The sequence below is a fragment of the Vigna radiata genome, chromosome 1 (genome assembly GCF_000741045.1).
Source record: "Vigna radiata var. radiata cultivar VC1973A chromosome 1, Vradiata_ver6, whole genome shotgun sequence".
Taxonomy (NCBI): Eukaryota; Viridiplantae; Streptophyta; class Magnoliopsida; order Fabales; family Fabaceae; genus Vigna; species Vigna radiata.
In genome coordinates, this window is record NC_028351.1 from 13,400,234 (window position 1) to 13,419,549 (window position 19,316).

The following is a 19,316-nucleotide window of genomic DNA, read 5'->3' on the forward strand; positions in this document are numbered from 1 at the left end:
AAAATTAAGACCTTATCCAACAAGAAAAAAAATCACATTAAACAAACTATATGAAATAAAAACCAAAACATTATTTAAACCTATAATATATAAAAATTAATCTTTTAAATTCATTTTATTTTATTTTATATTTTGAAAAATAAACCATAGGATAAAACTCACTTTATCAGCCTAATAATAATAATAATAATAATAATAAGATGGTAGATGTAGGGAAAATTATTTATGTAGATATTGTTGTTTCCTTATTTATGAAATAATGTTGTTCCCAACAACCCTAACTACTTGGGTGGCACCATGACCAAAATTTCTCTTGTATTAATGAAAAGTAGAAAGAAAAGCATGTACAAAAAGAGTCTTTGCCTCCTAAATTTTTCATCAATTTCACACTGTCATCTCTTATCTGGTTAGGTTTCCTTTTCCATCCATGGCTTTTCTTCTACTTATTTTCTCTTTTCTATTACGAACCAAAGCTTCTATTGTAACTCCTACCTCGTTTGACACTTTCGAACATGATTCGAGTTCGATTGCAAGATCTGAACAACTAAGAAAGTATGACAGAATGTTGGAGATGATGGGTGAGGGGATTTTGGAGGAGCCAAAAGTTTCTATCTTTTTAGTTTAGCAAGAGAGATTAATGCATTTATCTTTGTTGGTGATAAATGGAACAATTTCAGGTCCAGTTTTCAATTAATGTCATCTTTTTACCTTTTTATTCTATGCCTCTTCTCTCCCCTGTTTTCATTTGCAAAATTATCTACTTTTTAATACAACTATTCTGATAGGATTATTGTGATATATAATGGCTTCGTATATAGTATATTAGAAATATAACATAAATTCATATAAGTTTAAAATATGTCAATTCATATAAAAGATTTTTTGGTCTTTGTTGTATATCATCTTTTAAAATATAAGTTCAAATATAGTCTTTTTAAAAATATAGTCTTTTATATGATGCGGGAAAGGAGTGCATATTATTCAATTTGTCCTATGTAGTAAGGATGTTTTCTCCCTTAGGACAGTACTCTTGATGCCTCAACTTAGGCTCTTTCTAATATTTTTTTCATTTACAGTTTTATCCTGTTTTGTTATTATTTGTTATAAGTTTTCTTTTTGTTGATAAATATTGTTTTATCCATATATGTATCTTGTTATTATTATTATTTATTTATTTATTCTCTAACATTCTTAAAAAAATGTACTTTATTCTTCATTATTCTTTTAATTTTTTTTTTGCAAAAATAAGAGATATATTATACCATGTCTGTCATGGACATATTTAAGTTAAGCCTACAAAATATGTGGGGTGAAAAGTTTATATTTTGGTTGTCATATTCTGAATTGAAATTCTTATAAAGATGGTGAAAAAACTCCGTTTGAGTTATGGAAGAAAATATAACCATATTTATAATATTTATTATAGCTCTTATTATTAAGAAAAGAAAAATAGGTATTAAAATAGTTAATTATGTTTTTTTAATTAGTTATTCTTTGCATAACATTACTTATAGATTTTTTGTTATTAATTCTAAAGTATGTGAAATTTCTAACAAAATTTTTAAGAATTTATTGAAGATCATGCTTTTTCTTTGTTCAAGGATATGAGAAGAGTTTTGGTGGTTAAGTTTCTAATTGTCTCTTTAAATCTTTTGTGTTTTTCTTCAATTAAAGATTTTGTTAGGTTTCTATGAAGCTCACGAAAATCTAATGCTGGATCCCTATACATGATATTTCTTTGGAATATTAAGAAGATTTTCTCAATTGTACATGTGCTGACATACCTTTATCGTTAGATGATTACACTAAGAATAAATCTCGATGTTTCTTTGTATGTGTTTTGGTTGATATTGATTTGTTATTTGATTTGCTTAATCAAATTTTGGTGGAAAAGCTAGGATTTGCGTTATTGGCGATGTGGAGTATAAGAAATTTTCTCCTTTTTATTCAAGTTATAAAATGATTGGTTATGATCTATCTAATTATAGATGGTTATAGCAAATACCAATATAATTTCTAGTGTGAAGAAAATACTTAACGCAAAAATACAACTACTCTATCGTCTTAAGGTAGTTGGTGCCTAGATAGAAATAAAAGCTTTTTAGGTTAGGTATTAAAGCCTATGGAGGTTGCTGTACAACTTTTTGTGGAGTTTATTTTAGATCCTATTGTGGAACCGTGGTTGGGAGCATGTGCTGAAGCCTATGGTTGAGCCTGTGGTCTTGTGATGGATCTTGTGGTGGACTTGTTAGACTCAGGAAAAATAATGATTTGGAAAGACGATGGATGTGGGTATCATGAAATAAAATAATGAAGGATAAGTATTGTCCTAATGAAATATAATATTGATGGTCAGAACTCCTTCTTATGAATTAGTGGTCATGTCTTTGATTCTTGTTGTATATTATTAGAAAACATTAAAATAAAATATATTATGTATGGATTTATTAGAATAAAAAAATATTAAGATAGAATATATTATCTATGGACTATTCAAAATCAATTAAAATAAAAATAATTTTATTTTAATATATTCTAAAAACGAAAAATAAATCCAAAAGGATCAGGTATATCTCCTATTTATATTATGTTAAAATAGAAACCCCAACATTAGGAAAAGAGATAGAAAACCCTATGTAACTGTGAGAGAGGTTTAAGCCCTTGTTCGTTTGAAGGGATTGTACTGTTTACTTAGATTTGCGAGCGAGGAATTAACTTGTCTATCGTGTTCGTTTGAGAGGAAAAGCGACGATGGGCGAGGACGGATTTGCGGGATGTATAGATTTTGGATCACCCGTGATGGAGAAGAGATTTGCAGTGATTTATGTCAAAAAGTCATGTGTACCCTCGTCGTTTTATTAAATTTCATCCTAATTTTTTACAAGAGCTTCCATTCCACAATGATAAAGATGAAGGGCTAACGAAGAAAAAAAACCCATGGCGAGAAGGCAGAATGCAAAACCAGAACTGTCGTCCTTCGCCGGCAACGAACAACGACACCGTCGCACCCATCCACTGTCCCAAGCTCTAAAGGATCTCGCCGTCACCGACACCACCGAACACGAAACCCCATGGGTCGTGCCTCTGCCGCTGCATCGCATCGAACGATCGCTGTTGCTGCGCCGCCACTCACCCCAAAGCTGTCGCCAGCTAGACGAACTCTGTCGCAATGCCACCGTTACAAAACCAGAATGCAGGCCCCATGACTGGTTTGGAAACTTTCATGCCATCTCCACCATTACAAAGAATGCGTAGGAAGAATGACGAAGAACACAGGTGTATGTTTTTTAGGTTTCTGAATTGGAAGCAGCTAAAACAAAATGGCTAGGTGGAGAAAAATTATTCTTTGCATGATTTCGTTATGACACCTGCCTTTTACCAACATTGAAAAATAATAAGAAAATAATAAGTTTTATTTTATATTTTAAATACCTTCAAAATGTTATTATTAATTAATATTTCATTTATTAAGATTAAGTGGATAATTAATTAAAGAAATAAAATATATAATAACTAATTACACTATTTTATTTTTATTTAATTAAATATTCTATTAATAGCAATAATTAAATATCACATAATTTTTTATTTTACTTAAATACAATTTTATTTTATTTTCAAATTTAACTTTTATTTGTTTTCTCTCTTATCAAAAAATTATTTCAATTTACTAAATAGCTAAACTTATTAAAAAAATTATTTCAATTTATTAAATTACAATTTTTTAATTTTTAAAAATTAATTTTTATCCTTTTTTCTTTATAAACATTTTTACATTTAAATATAACATTAAAAATTATCATTTTATATTATTTTAATAATTAGGAGCATTTTGGTAATCTTCAATTTCTACCAGTCAAACAAATTTTTTAAATCTGTCATATCAATCAAATACTACACTAATTTTCACAAACTTTACTTCTAAATCCACTCTCAATTACCCATAAATCCACTCAAAAAAACAAAAAAAAAAATTATCCTCAAATCCATTCAAATCATCTCTCCCAAATCATCTCCCTCAATTCCCTACAAAGGAACAAAACATAAGGGAGAACATTATTTTCCACCAAGGAAAAAGGCTAGGAACTAAGCTGTTAGGAGAGTTTAGAAGATCTAAAATTCTTTACTGAATTATTAGGTTAGCCAACGCCAACCCCGCCGCCCCCTCCCTCTCCCTCTCCTCCCCTCTCTCCCACCCCCACACAGACACGCATCTACATAGACACGTACCTACACCCACACCCCCACACGCACATAAAAAAAGATGCTTATTTAATATAAGAAAGATAGTTATTTGATTACATTTATATATATGCAATATAAATTGATAACATCATCATAAGCTTTCATGGGTTATTGTAAATATCATTGCCTAATCCATATATATCCATATTTTCATACACAATAAAGCAAATAGAAAGAAAAGATTAAAAAGATATAATAGATGTATTACAGAATCTTACATCATGCAAATGCAAATTAGAGCAATAACATACTTATTGAATTAACATAAATTAGAGGAAACTTGAACCACTTGAAGTTCATTTTTCGTTCATTTGGTGAATGTTAGCCCCAGAGGTTTGAATACATCTCATTCAAACATAATGTGTGTTGGAATGGTCCTCTTATGTATATTATAATCGTCAAATCAAAATTTATTCAAAATACATCAAGAATTAAATTAATAAAGACTAAAAATAACTAAGTTTGTTTATAAGTTTTTTCATTCCGATATATAATCATGTTCTTATTGTCATTATCGTCACTAGAGATGACAATAGTAAAAAAAAAAAAATCATTATCTCACATTTATTCTTAAAGTAATAATAGAGCAATGATTGCTATATTTCATATGGTAACAGAATAAACATGTAATCATGTATTTTTTTATAATTTTTTTTTATACATTCAATTTATTTATCTATATATCTATTTTATTTATTTATTTAAAAACCTTAATTTTTAATTTTTAAAATCCAAAATGCTAGAATTGTCCAATCAAAACAGATTCAGTTGTATTTGATACATATAAATGTATATCTACACTTTTTAATCAAAAACTTTTGTATCTGACCTGAATGTAGTTGCTTTGTCTGTAATTCCTTTGCTCTTGATCTTCTTTCTCTTTTCTGTTCTTCATTTCTCAAGTCTCTCTCCTCTTGAACCTTAGATGATATCAAGAGCTTAACAGAAAAAAGATCCGTGTAGTGTGTGGGTATGATCAAAGTTTGGAAAAAGTGTGTATATCCAACAAGAAATGTTGTTTGGAAGTGAAAAATCCTTAGAAGTGAAAAGGAGGTCCAAGAAGCTTCAAAGATTTGATAAAGAAACAGTGCACTATGATAGGGTTTAGAGGAATACAGGGCCACTTCTAATTTTTTATGGGAAGTTGTTTGATGAGTGAAAAATCAAGATGTTGGCTATTTTTGGTTTTCATGGTGATGGATTTTTTACCTTAACTTCACCAATGCAAAAAGGTATTCACTCCAAAATCAACAATTAGTATTACAAAATATATTTTTGATGATGTAAATTTGGACTAATAATTCAATTTGAATTGATATGATAACATTTTTTTGAAGTTAGGTTATAACTAGAATTACACTTCTAGTTGAAATTAAAATCACAGGGAAACACTAGGGGTAAATAGTGTTTTTAAATTGTGTCTTAAAGGAGTGTTTAATTAATGGATTGTAAAGGATATATGTAAATTGTACAAAACGTTTATAAACTTATCAAGTGTGTAAATGGAAAATGTTTCAAATAACAAAAGAGTAAAACATAAATTTTATACCGGTTCACTCGACCTGATCTATGTCCTTAAAGGATTCCATTAATCTTTAAGAAGATTACACCAATTTTACTTTTTTAGGTTTAGTCTGGATATTCTCACCAATATTTTAGTTCACTTCGTCAACACGACTAGTCTAAGTTTAACCACTTATGATTTATAAGTATTCTAATCACTTATGGTCTCAACCCTAAACAACACATCTAAACTGTTTAACTCAACTAAGTTAACCAAAAAATGTTTTAATTCCCTTCAAAATATACAACACAAATAATATTTTGAGCAAAGTACATATTGATACTCAAAGAGAGGATAGAAACAATATAATTTTTTTTTATATTGTTAAGGTTTTTCTCTTTTAGAAATTTTTGGTGGTGTGCCCATTAATGCATACAATGATCAACAAATTACAAAACAAAACAATAAAAAAAATGATTATACTAAGTTATAGAAAATATTTGGTCATTTAAAGAAGTAATCACACATTTTATAATTTTTATTGTTTTGGGATCATAATTTTTTATGGAATTCTATAAAGATATTAGGATTTAAAAGATTTCAATGCGTCTTCTAAAAAGACACTGATTTAAGAGCATCTAAGTTCCAAAAGTAGTGCCTAGTGCCCTATGATAGTGGCCACTGAGTGATGCTACATTGGCATCCATCAGTGTTTGTAAAGCTCCTTACACTGCGTCCTTTAATCTTTAATTTATGAAGATTGGAGTACAAAATTAAATGAGAAGATGTAAATGAATCCTAAGAAAATATTTAAAGATTTAATTGTTTTATTAAAATGAATTTAAGTTATTAATAATATTTATATGGTGTAAACCTTTTATATTTAAAATATTGTATGATATTTTGTTTATTTTTTATAAAAATCACCATGCTATTACGACATTTTGTAGGTCAAAAAAATCATCATTGTAACTATTTTAATATAATTTGAATACAATTATACTTTTATTTTAGTAAAATAATTATAGTTTTATAAATTATTATATAAACCGAATTTTAGTGAAGAATACATACTTTTATTATATAAATATGATTATTTTGTTAATAAAGTAGTTATTTCGTGTGTATTTTAAAGAAGTAATTATACATCCTATCATTTTTATTTTTTATATCATAATCTTCTATGGAATCATATGAAGATGTCATCATTTAAAAGATTTAAATTGGCTTTTATTGTTATTACGTTTTTAATTTGAAACAGTCTGCTTTGTTAATATCTTATAATTTTTAGGTAATATCGTAAAACGAATTTTAGTTTTAGGTAAATTTATTTATTCTATGACATGGGAAAAGTAATTTAATAAAAGATAAAATTGTCCAGTTGGAAAACTACACTTAAACTAGAAAAAAGTTTTATCCAGTTCATATAAAGTTATAAGTGGAAAAAATTAACTAATGAAAAGTGAAATTTAAAAAAGAACACTGTATTATCTTATTTATAGATAAAAAATACAACAATATCTTATTTTTAAACCAAAAGGTAACATCTTATATGTTATTTTATCTGTATCATGTTTTGTTTTCTAATGTTAGCTGAAGAAGTTACAAAACAGTAACAATTATCTTAGTTTCTTTCTATATATATTCATACAAAGTGGCACACTAAGGACTACGTTTTCACCCTCTTTCTCTTTTCTATTACATAGGTGAGTGGGAACTGAGAAGAAGAAGAAAATGGCGAAAGTGAGTATCTTTATGGTGGGACTTATGCTCTTGCATTGTTGGGTAGCAACAAGTGAGGCAAAGTACTTGAAATATAAAGACCCGAAACAACCTTTGAATGTTCGAATCAAGGATCTCATGGACAGAATGACTTTAGAGGAGAAAATTGGTCAGATGACACAGATTGAACGTAAAGTTGCTTCTGCAGAAATCATGAACAACTATTATATTGGTAAGCTCAATTTTTTGAATGAAAAACAAACAGATATATATATATTTTGATATATTCATTTAGTTGTTTTCTTATATGGTTTGTGTTTATGGTAGGGAGTGTGCTGAGTGGGGGTGGTAGTGTTCCAAAGCCACAAGCTTCTGCAGAGGATTGGATGAACATGGTGAATGATTTACAAAAGGGTTCATTATCAACTAGATTGGGGATTCCTATGATATACGGGATCGATGCTGTTCATGGCAATAATAATGTATATAACGCAACAATTTTCCCACACAATGTTGGGCTAGGTGCTACCAGGTAAATTATCACTATCATTATATGTGCATTTCCCTCACAATGTTTTCTAATACTTTTATTGTTTTTTTATGCTTTTAGCTTCTTAAATAAATTACTTTTTAAAATTATGTTTGTGTATCTTGATGGAATTTATCTTTCAACAACTAGGGATCCTAAACTAGTGAGGAGAATTGGAGCAGCAACTGCTCTGGAAGTTAGAGCTACTGGAATTCAATATGCCTTTGCACCTTGCATAGCGGTAATAAAGAACATTCCATTGAATAATTTTATTATAATATTCATTTGGCCTCGATTATAACCTTATCTTAATATGATTTGAGGTATAGGTTTGTAGAGATCCCAGGTGGGGAAGATGTTATGAAAGTTATAGTGAAGACCATAAAGTAGTTCAAGCTATGACTGAGATCATTCCAGGTCTACAAGGTGAAATCCCAGCAAACTCTCAAAAGGGTTTTCCATATGTTGCTGGAAAGTAAGAACTTCATTATTCCCTTTGTTTCTATCTTTGATCAACTTTCTTGGTGTTGGTGTTAACATACTGTCATTTGTTTGCATAGGCGAAAAGTTATAGCCTCCGCAAAGCATTATGTTGGGGATGGAGGAACCATTAAGGGAATCAATGAGAACAACACAGTTATAAGCAAACATGGATTGCTTAGCATTCACATGCCAGCCTATTATAATGCAATCATCAAGGGTGTTTCCACTGTCATGGTCTCTTATTCAAGCTGGAATGGAGAAAAGATGCATGCCAATCGTAATCTAATCACAGACTTTCTTAAGAACTCATTACGCTTTAGGGTAACACTCAACTTCTGAGGGCTTCATTTACTTCAAAATAGCAAATTGACATAGTAAACAAGTCCTAAATTTTGTTGGTTTTTTTTAGGGTTTTGTCATATCAGATTGGAAGGGAATCGATAAGATCACTACCCCTACTCATGCTAACTACACATATTCCATTTACGCTGCAATCACTGCTGGAGTTGACATGGTAAACTATGAGTTTAAAGTACAAACTTGAATAATTTTTCCATTACTTTTTATCATATTCTAATACTTGCTCAAGTTTTGTTGCAGGTAATGGTTCCCCTTAACTACACAGAATTCATAGATGGCCTAACCTCATTGGTGGAAAGTAATGCCATACCAATGAGCCGAATTGATGATGCAGTAAGGAGAATTTTGAGAGTAAAGTTTGTTATGGGTCTTTTTGAGAACCCGTTGGCTGATCATAACCTAGTTCACCATCTTGGAAAGAAGGTTTGTTAGTAGTGAAACAAGTGTATATAGTTTATCTACCAACTATATATATTTTTTTTTTGCATGTTGATAAAATCGTTTTGACAATGTACCTTGACAGAAACATAGAGAATTGGCTCGGGAAGCTGTGAGGAAATCCTTGGTTTTACTGAAGAATGGTAAAAACCCTAAACAACCAATTCTCCCTCTTCCTAAAAGGGCTTCAAAGGTACTAGTTGCTGGAAGCCATGCTGATAATCTAGGATATCAATGTGGTGGATGGACCATCGAATGGCAAGGAGTTACTGGAAACAATGTCACCAAAGGTATATAATAGATTCCTGAAAACATCTTTCCCTTTTGTATAGTTTGGTAAAAGTACAATATTAACAAGGCCTATGTGATTTACAGGTACAACAATCCTCAGTGCAATCAAAAACACGGTTGATAAAGCTACTGAGGTAGTGTACAAGGAGAATCCTGATTTGGACTATGTGAAGTCTAATAATTTTTCATATGGCATTGTGGTAGTTGGAGAGAAACCATATGCTGAAACAAATGGTGATAGTTTGAATTTGACAATCTCTGCAGCTGGGCCAAAAACGATAAAAAATGTGTGTGGAGGAGTGAAGTGTGTTACTGTGATAATCTCTGGTCGTCCTTTGGTTATAGAACCATATGTTAACAAAATTGATGCTCTGGTTGCTGCTTGGCTTCCTGGTACTGAGGGAAATGGTGTGACTGATGTTTTGTTTGGTGACTATGGTTTTAGAGGAAAGCTTCCAAGGACATGGTTCAAAAGTGTTGATCAGTTACCAATGAATGTTGGAGATACTCATTATGACCCCCTTTTCCCATTTGGATATGGCCTTGAAACCAAACCCCACAAAGCTAATTAGGAATCCAACATTATGTGTCGTTTAATTTTAGTCCATTTACTACTCTATGTTCCTTGTTACGTTTTTTTAGTATATAATTTAGCATATGTAATATATTGATGTTGTATTGAAATTTGGCAAGTTATAAGGGTGGATGTTTACATATTTTTTTAACTATAGTTGTTATATACTTTGATTAACTGAATATGATATTACATTTTGATTTATTTCTTATTTAGAATTTAATAACTATATAACTTTGAACAGTAAAGTCGGTTTTATAGTATGTGATAGCTTCCGTCTAACATGTGTTTGAACACTAAACTTTTATTAATAAATAGAAAACAATACAGTAATCTGAGTGTAATTTTTTTATGATGTGATCATGATGGATATATATATATATATATATATATATATATATATATATATATATATATATATGTTAGTTAATAAAACTCTCCAAAGAGAACTCTAATAGTTATTGCATCATGCAAATGCAAATCAGAGCAATACCATACTTATTGCCTTAACATAATAAAATGAAAACTGTGTAACTTATTTTGATACTCCTTCATTTGATAAGTTTTTAGGAAAATAATATTTTAACACTAATTTTTTGACATTATTTTGACATTGGATACGTGTTAAAATGTGATTAGACGATTTTAAATTAAAAAAAAAAACTTTGGTTTTTCTTTTTCAAATATGTTCTTGTCTCAATTTTTTTTTTTAATTTGAAACCGTCTAACCATATTTTGACACGTTGTCAAAATGGTGTCAAAAATTGGTGTTAAAATATCATTTTCCAAGTTTTTAATCATGTTTTGTAACTTATTTGCTGACAGTTTTCTTGTTTCACCATAATGAGGTATTTCTGAGTGTTTGCTCAACAGTTTCAAGGAAACTTGAACAACCACTATTGAAGTTCATTCTTCATTCGTTTTGTGAACGTTAGCCCCAAAGGTTTCTATAATGTGTTTTGGAATGGTGCTCTTGTGTAGTTTATAATCTCTAAAACACAAATATAGTTAAAACAATTTATTCAAAATATATCAAGCAATCAAATTATATATAAAAAAGGATAACTGATTTTGTTTATAAAATATAATTCAATAGTTTGATTCATAAAATATAATTCGATACTTTGATTTTTGAGGTGTTTTTTATTCAAGCCAGCCAGATTATTTTTATTTTTTATTTATCATTTTTCATTTCAAGAAAATCATACAGTATTATTTGAAACTTTAAATTTATTAAAACTGTATAGTGCTATTTTTTCTTATAAAAAAACAAAATATTTAAAATTGATATCTTTTTAATCCTAAAGTTTTAAAATGATAGTTTTGAGAATTTAATATCTTACATTTTTTTCTTTAAAATTGGAAATTAATATGTTTGAGCTTCATTTGAAATTTATTGTAGCTATTTAAAATATATGAAAAGGAAATATTTGAATTTAACATTTTAATCATTCCAAAATTTCAATATAATCTTTTTTAAAATATAATATACAAAATTTATAAAACAAAATATTTTTGGAACGTGCTTGAAATATTGAATTTTTGTGGTATAGTACACAATTTATATATATATATAATTAAATTATTGAATTTTTGTTGTGTAGTACAATAATTTGAAATGTGTGTGTATATTTTTGTTGTATAGTAGAAAATTTATATATAATTTGAAATATGTGATATGGTAGATCTTAAATTTGTTTGATTTAGTTGATGGGTTGAAGTAACTATGTAGAAATGGTATGACTAAATTGTATTTAAATTTGATTGTAAAAGGATTTGTTGTATATGTTCATTTACGAATGAATTTATATGATTGTATTTTGGAGTCAATTAAATGGATATGTGTAAGATTATTGATGTTGTATGACGATTGGTCTCTTGGTTGTTTTCAAATTATATATTTATAAGTGTGTATGAATCTTTGAATCCTTGGTTGATTTGATCTACAAGTAGGGTGTGCATATAATTTTTTGTTGTTTTTCATCTAAGATGTATCATTTTGGTTAATTTTATTTATTTTGGACATCTTAAATCGGTAAAAATGATATTTTTGAACTTTGGACGATTTTAAATTAAAAAAAAAAAACTTTGTTTTTCTCTTCCAAATCCAAATATGTTTTTGTCTTAGTTTTTTTTAATTTGAAATCGTCCAACCACATTTTGACACGTATGCAGTGTCAAAATAGTATAAAAAATTAGTGTTAAAATATATTTTCCAAGTTTTTAATCATGTTTTGTAACCTAGAGTAAAAATACAACAATTTTTCTTTTTGAGAATTTTAAAATAAATAATACCTTTTCATAAATATTAAAACCATTTTTTAATTTTAATTAAAAAAATTAAGGTAATAAAAATAAATATTAAAAAAAATAGTGTGAACGAATAGATTGAGTCATCACCTTTTACCCACCCATCTTTATCATTTAATTAATATACTTTGTACAAGTAAAAAGAAAGAAAAAGACTGATGAGAGAGAAAAAGGCAGTGCTTCTTCCATTTAACAATGATACTAATTACTATTGTTTTTAAAATATTTCTTCTACCTTGCTTGGTGTGCACTGGAGTTCCCACTCCCAATGAAAAATTTGAAATGCCCATTTTTGTAGATTTTGGAGATTTCAAATTTGGTCCTCGCATATATGTAAGACTGTACAAGTAGGTGAAATATTATTGAAAGTAATGTGATGTGACCCTCTTAAATTTTGGTTTTGTTCATAGCTCAGAAAGTCAGAACTAGAACTTTATTATTTGAAATTCCAATTTTTTTTACTCGCTAATGAGTTTATCTTTATTATTTGAAGGAAGACAAGAATACTCAATAACCCTTTTCTTCTGAGCAATGTTGTTTCAGCAGGGAGTGTTAATTTTTTATCACCATAAGAGGTTTCATTTGGGGTGAGATTTTGCAGGATCAAGTTTGGCCTTTTATTTCTTTAATGCACAGTGGTGACGATGATGATGATGGAAATAACATGCATGATGATTAGTTGATGGCTTTAATCTTTTGCTCTCGAGTGCCATCCTATGTTGGTGTGCGGACCATTTATAACATTGATTCCCTTGAAATCTGATCTGGCTTGTCTTTTTCATTTTCTTCAGGACCAATTTTCACCCACCACTTCACATTTGCTTGCTTTGTCTTTGTGGGTGCTTGTTATCAAATATCCATAGCTTAAAGAAACCGCCTTTTGGAATCAGAATTGTTTTTTTTTCCTAGTTTTCTTTCTGGGGGGAGGGGGAATAATAACCTGATATTGAAATGCTTTCTGGTGAGCTTAGGAGATGAATGGTATAGAATTGTAGGGTTGTGTTGGGGTTAAGAAAATGGGATCTCAAGGTGGGGCAGTTCAAGAGGCAAACACTACTACCCCTTTGGTTAGGCAAGGATCCTTGTACAATCTGACCCTAGATGAGGTGCATAACCAGATTGGGAATTTGGGGAAGCCACTTGGCTGCATGAATCTTGATGAGTTGCTGAAGAGTGTGTATAGTGCTGACATGCAGGATGGCCAAGCTGCTTCAGATTCCTCTCTGAATCCTCAGGGCAGTCTAACTTTGTCAAGGGATCTTAGCAGGAAAACTGTTGATGAGGTGTGGAGAGATATGCAACTGAAGAAGGATGAGAAAACCCAGAAAAGAAAGCCTACACTTGGTGAGATGACTCTGGAGGACTTCTTGGTGAAAGCTGGAGTGTTTGCTGATTCAAATGGAGGTTCCTCACAGCATGGTCATTGGATGCAATACCAGCATTCTTCAGTGCAGCATCAGAATATGGTTGGGGGTTATGTGGCTGGCCATGCCATTCAGCAGCCTTTTGTTCTTGATGCATCATACTCTGAGCCAGCTTCTGTAATAGGAGCTTTATCTGATACACAAACTCCCTGTCGAAAAAGGCTTGCCTCTGGTGATGTGGTAGAGAAAACTGTGGAGAGGAGGCACAAGAGAATGATTAAAAATAGAGAATCTGCTGCTAGATCTCGGGCAAGAAGACAGGTTATATTGCATTTGTGTGTTTGTGTGATGTTATTCTTTGAAATCTGTTTTTTTTTCTTCTAATTTGATACAAGGTGTCATCTATGCTCATGCACAGGCATACACACAAGAACTGGAGATTAAAGTTAAGCAGTTAGAAGAGGAGAATGAAAGGCTTAGAAGACTGAATGTATGTTTGTAATTCTTACCTTTGGTTTGCCCTTTTTATCTTTTTCTTGCTTGATGAAATATTTGTTTGTCACATCTCTTCATGGCCTGCGGCCTGCCCGCCCATCTTAGCAGGAAACTGTATGGATGAAATGCTTGTTATAAAAAATTTCGTCTGATATCTTCTTGGATTAGGCAACTGATTTATGGCAATGAAAAGTGAGTGCTGGTTTTTTCATCATATCAGTGTAACTTTAAACAAAAGTTGTCGAAATGGCCAAACTTTAAAAATTTTATGCATATGGGTATGTCATTTTTAAAAAAATTTCATTTTCATAATTTTGGTTTAAAATTGCACTAATATGGTGAGGATGATGGAATAAATTGTAGTGATTAGTGGTAGACGAACCTGTTAAAAAGAAGGTAACGGATGAGTTGTTCTTTTATTTAGAAAAGGAAAAGAAATAATAGCATTAGGCTCAAAACTAATACTATGAATGTTCAAATAGTTGAACTTCTATGATAGAGTGGTCTTTGTCGCTATTATGATTCTTTAGTATTTAAATTGCATTTGGATCTACATTTTCGCTTGTTTTACATCAGAGAATGTTGACAAAAAAAAGTAAACCACAAAACTTTGTGAGGATAACGTGAAATTTTCTCTTTCCTTACAACCATAATGTATCCTAATAGAAGTTGGTTGACAATTAATAAGTTGCAGAAAACTCCATTGATTGGCCTAGTGAATATTTAATTTTTACTGTGTCTGTCTTTTGTGATCGTGGCTGACAAGGGAAGATAGAAACAAAAGTATTTCGTGTTTGTACGTGCTTGTTTCTGGGACATATTAACTGCATGTGTGTTGTTGCACTTTCGTTGAATGCTTAGTTCTAATCAAACATTGCACTGATTATGAAATTTTAATGTTTGCCATTTTATTGAAACAGAGTGATTGGATTTTTATGAGTGTTAGAATGTCACTGGTAGCCTAGACAAGCTGTAATATTTGGAATGCATCAGCCTTTGGGGTTTGTATCTTCCTTTGCTTACCTGAAGCAGGTTGATGGTTTCAAATGTTGAAGTTGATAATGAACATTGGTTAAAACTGTTAAAAAACAAACATGACCCACACAAATGATTTGATTCTTCAATTCATTGAGGTTACTTTTCATTGAACCTTCACACTCTTTTAAATAGAGGTACAAATAAGGTCTTGCACCAAATACAAATAATAAATAATAAAATATCAATAGACTCAAAATAAAATCTACTTTATCTATCTTTATCTTATATCAATAAAATAAAATAATATTCTTCTAAATAAATGGAAAATCAAAACTACCTATCTCTATTTTATCTCTATCAAAATTTAAGTTTATCCTAACAAAACTTCCCAATAAACTTAGATTTTTCTATCTTTCATTCAGTTTTCTATGTGCATGCATCAAGTTTGCATCAAACTTGCTTCTTTCAATCATATTCGAATTCTTCTTTTTCCTTTCTAGCCCTACTGTCTTTTATCTGGGTTGATATCTTTAATGCTTTGTCTAACTTTGTTATGCACAAATTCTCAATAACTTTGACTAACTCGTTTTTGACCTTAGGCGATTTTTTAACAATCTTGGCCGACATTTTCATCGGGTTCTTCTCAACATCCTCCTCTTCCTCTTCCTTTGGTTCATAAACACTCGATATTTTTTCTTCCTTTTCAAGAGTCGCCTTCTTCTGCTTCTCAAGCTCAATCCTCTGTTTATTCATAATCTCATTAGATTCATCTATAAGTCCCTCTAACCGTTGAATCTCTTCATTCATAGCTTTCTTCCATCTTTCGTCAAGCATGACTTCAAATTTTATATATTTTGCACCTATTAACAGACATGCTACATTTACCTCATTAGTGGAGTTATCCGAGCTTTTACTAGTCATATCTTGCTTCAAACACCTTTTATGCAAGATCTTCGGCCACAGTTCATACAACCGGTTTTTCTTCATTTTTACCTTGGCTATTAGACAACCATGCTTATCCTTTAAATATAGCACCTGATCTTTCATAAAAACTGAATTACCTTCTTCAATTATCTCACCCATGCTTAAAATACCGCTCTTCAGTTCGGGAACATAGTAAACATCCCTAATCTCTCGAACTCGTCCATTCTTCTGCATATGTCGGATTGTTCCATGCCCTTTCACGAACACCTTGGAGTCCTCCGACCTTCCCCTTGGTGAGTTCATAAAAGAATGTTTCATCTCCATACATGTGATTGGTTGCTCCAGTATCTATATACCATATTGAGTTGGTAGAAATCTCCTCAGCCTTTGATTTCAAGCATGGTGCAACATTCAAATTTATGAGATCTTTAACGTCAACAAAATTCCCATCTCTTCTTCATTTTCTATAAGAAGGTTTCTCTCACTTTTCTTCTTGGCTTGACAAAATTTAGCAAAGTGACCGAGCTTACCACAGTTGTAGCACTTCATTGATCTACATCTATTTGCATAGTGGCCATGCTTGCGACACTTAAAACACTCTACTTCTGACTGATCTCCTCGGTCTTTCCCTTGTCCTCGGTCATGCCAATTTTGTTGACCCGTTTGCTCTTCATTGCCTCGACCACGTCCACCTCGTCCTCTTCCTCGGCCTCCTCGTCCTCTGCCTCTAGGAACTTCGCTTTGAGTATTCCGAGTTCCGTTCGAATCAAACTTTGCTTGTAGTGCTTGATCATCGGGTTCCCTCTTTTTCTTTTTCGTGGGCTATTTATGACCCAGCTAACTCCTCCACAATGATAGTTGACAAATCTTTTGTCTCTTCAATAGTGACCACGATACTTTCAAAATCATCTGTTAGATTTCTCAAGATCTTTTCTGCAACCTAGTTAGGAGGCACCTCTTGTCCGTTCATTTTGAGCTGGTTGGACATCTTCTGCACTTGAGCTATAAACTCGACAACTGCTTCCTTTTCATCCATCTCCTTATGTTCAAACTCTTTTATGAGAGCTTGTACTCGAACCTGCTTCACGCAGGTATCTTCTTTGTATGCCACCTTTAAAATTTCCCATGCTTCTTTTACTGACTTTGCATTAACTATTTTTTCAAATCCTGATTCATACACTGCATTATACAGAATGTACAATGTCGATCTGTCGTTCACTCGTATCTTTCTCAGTGCAACCGTCACTGTTTAATGCTTATCTTTTGCGGGTTCATTATACCCGTCCTCCACTATCTTCCATACATCTTTGGATCCAAGAAGAACCTTCATCTACAAAGACCAATTGTCGTAATTGGTCTTTTCCGACAATTGTGGCACACTCATTCCATTTATTACCTTTATCATCTCTCACAAAAAAACTCAAGCACTCACTTTTTCCTCACTGTGTTTGACTCTCCCCTTTCTCTTTTTTTTTCTCGGTACTTAGAGGATAAAACTCTGATACCACTTTGTTAAAAAACAAACAAAACCTTGACACCCTTTTAAGTATGTGCAAATAGAGCCTTCGGCCAAATACAAGCAATAAAAACTGATAATAAAATATCATCATACTCAAAATAAAATCTACTTAATCTGTCTCTATCTCATATCAATAAAATAAAATAATACTCTCCTATATAAATGAAAAATCAAAACTACCTATCCCTATTTTATCTCTATCAAAATTTAAGTTTATTCTAACAAAAAATCATTGAATTTGTGAGAGAACCTTCATATGATTTTGTCCTTAGTTTTAGGTCTCTATTTTGGCTTCAACCCTTTTGTTCTTTTTGAAACTATTCCAAGCTATTGTGTTCAATTTCTTCTTTACGACTTCACAAAAAGGAATCTTAAGGGAAAACTTCAATAAAAAGACCCCAAAAATGTAAAACACTGGGAAGTAACTCCAATCCCAATCTTCCGGAGGATGGATTTGTTCACAACATTTTTTCCCTCAATAAAAACTGAAGTGTTCTACAGTTTTAAACACAATGCACATATTATGGTTATACTTACATCTTATTGAAAACTTACAGCAGTTCAGGATAAATATCTATAACTTGTTATAATCTAGAACCTTCTTCAGGATCTTAGAGCTTGAAGCAGGACATAACTCACTTGCCTTTCCCTCATAACTTGAACATTTGGAAGGGCTGTGTCATTACAATAGGATGATTTTACTTTTATGAGAGTTTTAATAAAATATTTTTGCAGCTGATCAAAAGAGCATTTAGTCTTGCAGTTATATGTTATATCTGAGTACACCTTGATTATATAATTGCATAATTACCACAAATAGATCATAAACTAAAGTATATTTACAGTGCATCTTAAATTGTAAGTCAAACTTATCAAAGTGTACTTAAGAAGAGGAAAACATTGGTAGAATAGAATAGAACAAAATGAAGAAAACTGATTGCATTACAACCAACTATCCGGGAGGAATTAGCCACCCAACTTTATCCAACTCAAAAAGTCAAGAATAAACAGTACTCTTGAAATAATTGTGATAGCATTTGAAATATATAGCTTGATTTGAATTCATGGAAAAGGTTTAGTTCATTTCATCTTACTTTCTTGAATAAGTACTCTTGAAAAGTTTATAAAGCCATTAAAGATAATGATTTTCCTTGTTGCAGGAGATTGAGAAGGCATTGCCATCTGTGCCACCACCTGAGCCTAAACAACAGCTACGCAGAACTAGTTCAGCCATCTTTTAATATCTTCATTGCAATGAATTCTCAATTCTTTTTCATGCTATTACAATTATTTTGTTTACTCTTGACTCTTTGAGTTAGATAAAGTTAGACAACTAATTTCTCCGGATAGTTGGTTATGATGCAATCAGTTTTTTTCATCTTGTTCTATTCTATTCTACCAATGTTTTCCTCTTCTTAAGTACATTTTGACAAGTTTGACTTCAATTTAAGCTGTACTATAAATATACTTTAATTTATGATCTATTTGTGGTAACTATGCAATTATATAATTAAGGTGTACTCAATTTAGCATATAACTGCAAGACTAAATGCCCTTTTGATAAAGTTTATCAGCTGCAA

General features: G+C 31.0%; 2 protein-coding genes across 4 annotated transcripts; both read left to right on the forward strand.

The window, feature by feature from the left end:
- Positions 1–7,483: 7,483 nt before the first annotated feature.
- LOC106757793 (beta-glucosidase BoGH3B-like) lies at positions 7,484–10,144 on the forward strand. The gene is made up of 9 exons (XM_014640593.1): positions 7,484–7,703; positions 7,799–8,003; positions 8,151–8,241; positions 8,330–8,475; positions 8,561–8,804; positions 8,893–8,997; positions 9,084–9,266; positions 9,367–9,571; positions 9,657–10,144. Exons 1-9 carry the CDS (start codon positions 7,484–7,486, stop codon positions 10,142–10,144), a joined length of 1,887 nt encoding a protein of 628 aa, XP_014496079.1.
- Positions 10,145–12,701: 2,557 nt separating this feature from the next.
- On the forward strand, positions 12,702–19,014 carry LOC106772177 (ABSCISIC ACID-INSENSITIVE 5-like protein 2). 3 transcript variants are annotated; one of them, XM_014658397.2, is made up of 5 exons: positions 12,707–12,803; positions 12,950–13,043; positions 13,248–14,141; positions 14,239–14,310; positions 18,897–19,014. In XM_014658397.2, the coding sequence occupies exons 3-5, from the start codon at positions 13,473–13,475 to the stop codon at positions 18,975–18,977; spliced, it is 822 nt and encodes a 273-aa protein (XP_014513883.1). In that variant the 5' UTR covers positions 12,707–12,803; positions 12,950–13,043; positions 13,248–13,472; the 3' UTR covers positions 18,978–19,014. The 3 variants fall into 3 exon arrangements, with proteins under 3 accessions (XP_022640948.1, XP_014513883.1, XP_022640946.1); XM_022785227.1 differs by lacking the exon at positions 12,950–13,043 and having other exon boundaries at positions 12,702–12,789; XM_022785225.1 differs by lacking the exon at positions 12,707–12,803 and having other exon boundaries at positions 12,867–14,141.
- Positions 19,015–19,316: the final 302 nt, after the last annotated feature.